This window comes from Kryptolebias marmoratus, unplaced genomic scaffold (genome assembly GCF_001649575.2).
Source record: "Kryptolebias marmoratus isolate JLee-2015 unplaced genomic scaffold, ASM164957v2 Scaffold166, whole genome shotgun sequence".
Taxonomy (NCBI): Eukaryota; Metazoa; Chordata; class Actinopteri; order Cyprinodontiformes; family Rivulidae; genus Kryptolebias; species Kryptolebias marmoratus.
The window spans coordinates 1-7,219 of NW_023665900.1; the positions used below are offsets into that span (position 1 = coordinate 1).

General features: G+C 38.7%; 2 protein-coding genes across 2 annotated transcripts in view; both read right to left on the reverse strand.

Annotated features, from left to right (window-relative positions):
* Positions 1-1,234: 1,234 nt before the first annotated feature.
* LOC108229379 (UDP-glucuronosyltransferase 2A2-like) lies at positions 1,235-3,368 on the reverse strand. Its single transcript, XM_017405045.3, has 5 exons — positions 2,636-3,368; positions 2,392-2,540; positions 2,116-2,247; positions 1,733-1,820; positions 1,235-1,458 (listed from the first exon to the last, which is right to left on the reverse strand). The coding sequence occupies exons 1-5, from the start codon at positions 3,351-3,353 to the stop codon at positions 1,235-1,237; spliced, it is 1,311 nt and encodes a 436-aa protein (XP_017260534.1). The 5' UTR covers positions 3,354-3,368.
* A 2,333-nt stretch (positions 3,369-5,701) lies between these two features.
* LOC108229380 (UDP-glucuronosyltransferase 2A1-like) overlaps positions 5,702-7,219 on the reverse strand; it is a 3,997-nt gene continuing 2,479 nt past the window's right edge. The window contains exon 3 of the mRNA XM_017405046.2: positions 5,702-6,420. Coding sequence (XP_017260535.1) covers positions 6,138-6,420 — 283 coding nt within the window. The 3' untranslated portion in view covers positions 5,702-6,137. The remainder of the gene's footprint in view (positions 6,421-7,219) is intronic.

Sequence of the window (7,219 nt, forward strand, 5' to 3'; positions counted from 1 at the left end):
CTCGTGGGCCTGGACCCTCAGGTGCTTTGCTCCTTTGTTTCTCATGGTGAACTCGATCCAGAAAACCGCCTCATCCAGAGGACTCATGGGTCTGTTGTGGTGGATTCTGGACAGGCGCATAACGTTTTCTTTGTAGCTGTGAACCAAAAAAAAAGAAAAATCAGCGGAGTAATATAAAAAATGTAGAGTATTTTGTTATTAGTAAAGATTTTTAGAATTATAATTAGTAGGAGCTTCCAGGGGAATATGCATTTTTTTTGTTGTAACGTTTATTTTAAAAGTAATACAGCTCAATTAAAGGCACATCAAATGTTTTGCTTTTCTAAAACATTCTATAAATATGTATTTTACCTATGTCCTCTTTATCATCAACACACAACACATCCACTTTAAACTTCAGAAAAAGAAAGAATTTCTAAGTATAAGGTCACTACCGACAACAAAATAATTAAAATTTACCCATTGGAACTGCAAACAATATTTTTTGATCTAATTATTTTTATAGTAGTAAAATACTGCAGAAAAAATTGAAACAGCAATCAGAAAACCTGTAGTTATCGTTAGCCTAATTGATCACTAATCAGGGTCTTAGTTAAAAATACCCCCCCCCCCCATCAAAGTGATGAGTGCCAGGGTGGAAATAAGTTTGTGCGTGTTTGTACAATGCAGAGAACTGTATGAATTTCAGGCTCTGTTCACTCCACTGATTGGTCATAAGTTGGTCCAGTCAACATTGCACTGATGTAAGAGAAACGGACCAATGTTGTGGCTCCACATGCAATGAGTTACATGTACTTAACCAGAGCACCTGCTGTATCTAGTGAAAAAGAAAGGCAGTTTAAAAATTATAATTGGGTTTGCCTGAACTTCTGTAACAATTCAGTGTTTATAGAGTGTTGTTAATAGATCAGAGACCAACAGAGTCTTGATTTGAGACGTGAGCATCTATGTTGGAAATCTGTTGCCTGATCTGATGGGTCTGGATTCACTGAACTCCAATAGTCTCCACAGCCACCAGATCTCAATCCAGTTGAGCAGCTTTGGGATGTGATGGAGCAGGAGATTCACATCATGGACGCGCAGCTGATAAATCTGCAGTAACTGTGTGATTCTAACATGTCAATATGGACCAGAATCTCTTGTTTCCAACATCTGGTTGAATCTATTCAATGAAGAAATAGGGCAGTGCTGAAGGCAGAGGGGTCCAACCTGGTACCTAATAAAGTGACAGAACTTACGATTTGTCGTTGATGACCGTGTTGATTGCATCTCTGAGGTCCTCAGCTGTCATGAAGTTTAGGCTCACAATAGCTGCAGCTCCTTTGGCCTTCATGTGTGCCATGTTGTCTGGCTGGTCAGCAAACGTTGGGATTCCCACCATGGGAACACCGTGGTAGATGGCCTCATAAACGCCGTTTGCACCACCATGAGTGATAAAAGCTCTCGCTTTAGGGTGACCTGATGTGAGCAAAAGATATTAAATATTTGTGATTTGTTTTACAAATGAAAAAGCTAAGCAAACTAAACAAAATGTTTGAATAGAAGTTTTTTTAAATTTTATTTTCCTAATTAGGAGTAAGAGTACTTTTGAAACAATGGCACTTTAGCATATCTGTTTGTTTTAAATAGAGTAGAATTTTCAGGTAATATATTGCAGGTTAGCAAATGTTTCTTTTCTGATGCTTGGCCATCTGTCCATATTTAACTTTGGTAGATGCTTAACTTAACTCACCCAGCAGGTCATTCTGTGGAATCCACTTGTAAAGTTTAGTGTTGGACCCTAAAGTTTCTGGTTTCTTCCCACTGTATGTCCACAACACCTACAAACAGTAAAAAGGCAATGACAGTTCTGAGAGTTTTTTGAACCATCGTAAATGGTTAAATAAAAAATAAAATCAATCTTTCAGTAAAATAGATTAGATTAGATTCTATAGATTCACCAATGTAGTTTTTTTGTAATCTATTTAACTAAATAATCTGTGGAAATTTAATATTAAATCTGTATATCAGTCTAATTTTACAGTCTGAAGTTGACTATCCTATAGTAAATCCATGAAATGTGACTTTGAGAATATTTGAATTGATTTGAGCTACTATTTTGTAAATTTTCCTTACCTTTTGTGGAATCTGAGCGAGAGCTGAAGCTATTATATTTGCCCTCTCTGTGCTCATGTTTTTGAGCATGGATCCCAAAGAGAAGATCACAATGCCATCATCTCCAGAGGTTTGGACGAATTCTTCCATGTCCTGCAAGAACAAAATAATTTCAAAAGCCATTGAGCCAGCTAGTTGTTTCTTCTTTGCTTAACATTTTCATTTGCTGTCTTTTTTTTTTGTTTACATCTGGAATCTTCTAAAGACAAAATGAGATAGTAGTGAAGAAAACCCCACCTTTGGTAAAGATTTTGCAGGTCTGCAGTGAATCCCACCAATAAGTTTAAAGTTGGGAAGGAATGGACGAGGGAAATCAAAATCCCAGTATGTTCTCATCAGCCAGATGTCTGCATTACCCATCATTTTACAGGCACTGGTGGGGGTTCCTGTTTCAGTAAAAGAAAAGAAATTTAAACAATAATTGAATTTATTTTGATCCACAAATGGTTTGTTAATGTGGGATTTGTGTTGAGTTTCTCACCTCTGACCTCAGAATAATATTTATCAACATATTTCCACATAGAATAATCTAACACAGTGTCTTGCAGAGCGTAGAAGATAAAGTTAAACACTCTCTCTGAGAAATCCATCTTGTCGGTCAGTTTGCTCACAGAAGCTGGGACAAAGGAAGGTGGAGCAGGTATCTGACCACACAGTCTTTCCCAGTTATTAACTATGGAAAAGCGCAAGGAAAAGACCAGAGGGATCCCCAGAATGTCTGCAATTAATTCACTCCCAGGATAAATGGGATCAGCCAGGATCAAGTCATAGTTTCCTTCCTTCAACTTCTTCATGATGGTTTCTGATTTCACTACGCCATCCAAAATTGTAAGACTAAAATTTGTTGTTTTTTTGAGTAATTTAATCAATCTGCTATGAATTTGAAAGATATTCAGGTAGTCCATCTCATAAAGAGAAAAGTGAAGGAACTCTTCAACAAGCTGTTCTATAAACTCTACAGGGAGAGAGACGTTGAAAGGTTCATACTGAAAGCGAGAAGGTTCACTGCTGTTCATGAACATGGAGGAGCTCGGGACCAGGACCGTCACCTGGTGTCCTCTGTCGACCAGCGTCTCCAGCATTGGCTTCATGTTAATCCAGTGGCTGGCCTCAGTGTACCACACCAAAATCCTTCCTCCATTTACACTCCCCGTTACACAAAGTACCAGCAGGACGCAGATGGAGAGACGCAGCTCCATGGTGGCTGTTTGTCTGCAAAAAATCTGCAGCCTTTTAAATACGTGCACCTTACAGACACTTATTAACTCAGTGAACTCTGACTCAGTCTTCTTTGTACTGTATGACATAAGATATCGGAGAGCTGCTTTAGAGGTGAAAGGTACTGGTTGCATATTTTTTGTGTAAAAGGCAAATCTGTAACTTGTACAAGAAATTCTTTAACTAAAAAAAAAGTTTCCTCAGTATCCTGCTGTCAGTTTGAAGAAGTAAAATGAAGCAGCTCAAAACAAAACATTTTAAATTGTAGACACTAATTTATAAAGTACTTGGAGATTAATCCAGCCATTAGGGAGCAGAAATCAGTGTATCTTTTGTGCCAATCCCAAGCTTGGGTAACTGGTGAGGGTAGTGTCAGGAAGGGCATCTGGTGTGAAGCACATTTTCGAAAACAAACATGCAAGGTTGTCCAAACAACACCATACTGGTACCGTTGGCAAACAGGGTGCTAGCTGAAATTGTTCTATTGTTAGTCAAAGATCACAAAGAGGGAAATGTGCCAGGAGACAGAGGGAAACGAAATAAAGTCAAGAGTGTAGAACTTAGGGTAGCAACTCTAAACGTAGGAACAATGGCAGGCAGAGGTAAAGAGCCTGCTGACATTTTGTAGAGGAGGAAGGTAGATGTGTTATGTGTGCAAGAGACCGAGTAAAAGGTCGGCAAGGCTCACAGCATCGGGACAGGGTTGTTTCACCATGGTGAGGATACGAAGAGAAATTGAGTAGGGTGGTCCTAAAGAATGAGTTTGCATGAATGTAGTAAAAAAGGAAAGGTCAGATAGGGTGATGTGTCAGAATGTAAAAAAAGAAGATCTGATGTTGAATAATGTCAGCAGTTATGATCCACAGGTTGACTGTCAGCTAGAGGAGAAAAAGAACTCTGTAAGAATCTAGACGAAGTGACAGAGAGTCTTCTCAGTGAGGAGAGAGGAAGTGATGGGTAGGTTTGGTGTAGAGGAAAGAAACCAGGAAGGACAGATGATAGTGGATGATGTCAAGAGAATGGAAAAGGCTGTAGTAAACACCTATTTCCAAAAAATGGAGGAACATATGGTGACCTATGAGAGTGGAAGCAGGAGTATGCAGGTAGACTACAGTCTTTGTAAAAGAGGTAAGCTGAGGTAGATTGTGGATAGTAAGGTTGGCAGGGGGACCGTGCCCAGACAGTGTCATATGATGGTGTGGAGGATGAAGAAGGGAAAAAGAGTAGAGGCTGAGAAGAGGACCAAATGGTCAAAATTGAGGAAGGAAGAATGTTATAAGGGGGTTATAGAGGAACTGCTAAAGGCTTTGGGTGGTAAGAAAGAGCTTCCAGATGACTGGGCTACTACAGCAAAAATGATGAGCGAGACATGTAGGAAGGTACTTAGTGTGTCAGCTGGACAGAGAAAAGATTATAGGGAAACACCAAAGTGCATGCACCTCTATAGAATAGCCATCTTAAATTGATGGAGGAGTTTGAGCACCCCAGTGACCCTGGGGGCTATGTTATCTGGGGCATTTGCCCTGGTAGGGTCTCCCACAAAAAACTAGTCTCAAGTGAGGGGTCAGACAAAGAGCGATTCAAAAACCTTGATGGATAAAAAGCAGAAGAATCAATGTACCTTGCCTCGAAAAGGGAAACCAGGGCACTGACAAAAAAACTGGAGACAGAACTGGAAGTGGCAGAGATGAAGATGTTGAGATTTTCCTTGGTAATGATGAGATAGAAAATGGATCAGGTTAGGAATGAGATCATCAGAGGTACAGCACAGGCTGAATGACTATGACTGTGAGACAAAGAGAGGCCAGACTGAGATGGTTTAGACATGTGCAGAGAAGGGACAGTGAGGATATTGGTAGAAGGATGTTAGAGATGCAGCTGCCAGAAAAAGACAAAGAAGGCGGCCAAAGAGGAGATATATGGATGCAGTTGGCGAGGATATGGAGGTAGTTGGAGTTACGGCAAAAAACAGAGCTAGATGGATGACTCGCTGTGGCAACCCCTGATTAGGGAACAGCCAAAAGAAGATGAAGAATCATCATTAAATACTTGAAGATTGTTGCTGGCAGCATTTTTAATAGTAGTATTGGTAGTAATATTTGCAATAGTAATAGAACCACAGTTAGATTAGAATTCCTCGAAAGGATGTTTTGGCTTTTACTCTGCTTGTTTTATAATAATTTTTATAGTTTATAGTAATCTTTGGCCTTACATTTGCAAATTTAAATTAAATCTTTGGTTTATAACCACGTCTGCACACCTGATATCATAGCTGTGCTTTGTAATTAGATACAAGCCTGTGTACAAATCATGGAAAAAGGCCAAATAGTCCAAACTGATCACTTTTATTGTCCATTTTGTTTATTAATTTCATATTTTTTTAAATAGATCACTTGTACAGTTAGGAGTATGCAAAGAAATCTAATAAGACTAAGATTAGTTCCATCTGAAAAATGTGACAATGTAATAAATTGGTGATGATGTCAAAATTATTGGAATAGCTCTTTATTTGCCTCTCAGTAGAGAAATTCACATAATACTGTCCAGTTTATTATATAGCAAAAGTCCTGGCCCCTTTTGATTTAAAAACTAACACGAACGAACAAAATCCTTGTTTGCAACTGAAGTTGTTTTTAAATGAGAAAACAATAGAGATATTCACAATAATGAAAGTAAACTTCAAGGTGTAGACTTTACTGGTCCCATAATACAATAATTGTTTTATCCATTCATTAGCCACCTGCAGTAAATCTGAGCTCAGTCTGTTATTCAGCCTTTGTCTTTGTCTTTTTTCTGCCACAGCACCTCTGGAAACAGAAACTGCACGTCTTGATGAAGATGAACGTGAGAAGCAGGACTATGGTGAGGATGAAGGTCAGGGCATCCAGGCTGTGGTACTGGTACCAGGTGAGCTCGTGGGCCTGGACCCTCAGGTGCTTTGCTCCTTTGTTTCTCATGGTGAACTCGATCCAGAAAACCGCCTCATCCAGAGGACTCATGGGTCTGTCGTGGTGGATTCTGGACAGGCGCATGGCGTTTTCTTTGTAGCTGTGAATGTAAAAGTAAAAATGAGAAGTTATATAAAAAAGCTATGAATATATTATTAATCTTACAATTTGTGCCAATGACTTAGACTGTGTTTTTGTATTTTTCTAAGAAATAAGTTTTTAAAAATGAATATTTTTCCATTTTCAATGTACATCATATGTGCTGTTCATTACATTTTGAAAATGTCCCCCCTCCCCTCACTTCCTTGTTATTATAACACAACTTATCCCCACGTAGACTCTCAACTTCCTTGAAAAAACAAAAGCAACAACAAAAACACCCATTTTGTCTAAAAAACAGAATCAACATGCTCATTTTCAGGTTTTAAAGAGTTGAGACCACCAGGGGGCATCGGTTAGAATACACATTAAAGATGTTCTTTTAGCGACTGCGGCACTGACCACCAAACCACCACAGCCTTGTAATCCTGAGGTTGCAGGTTCGAGCCCAATTGCTGCAGGAAGGGTATAAAATCGTTTGTGCAAGTTTGCTTTCTGGGACAACCCCTGAAGAAGGGAGCAGCTGAAAGAGCTTACTTAGTTCAGTTCTCTTTAAGTTCTACTAGCCAGTGGAGCCTGTGTTTTTGTGTTGTTTTGAAACAAAATAAAATAGACAAAATATATATTCACCATTACAGGTGCTGGTCATAAATTTAGAATATCATGAAAAAGTAGATTGATTTCAGTAATTCCATTTAAAAAGTGAAACTTGTATATTATATTCATACATTACATACAAACTGATATATTTCAAATGTTTATTTCGTTTAATTTTGATGATTACAAATGACAACAAATGA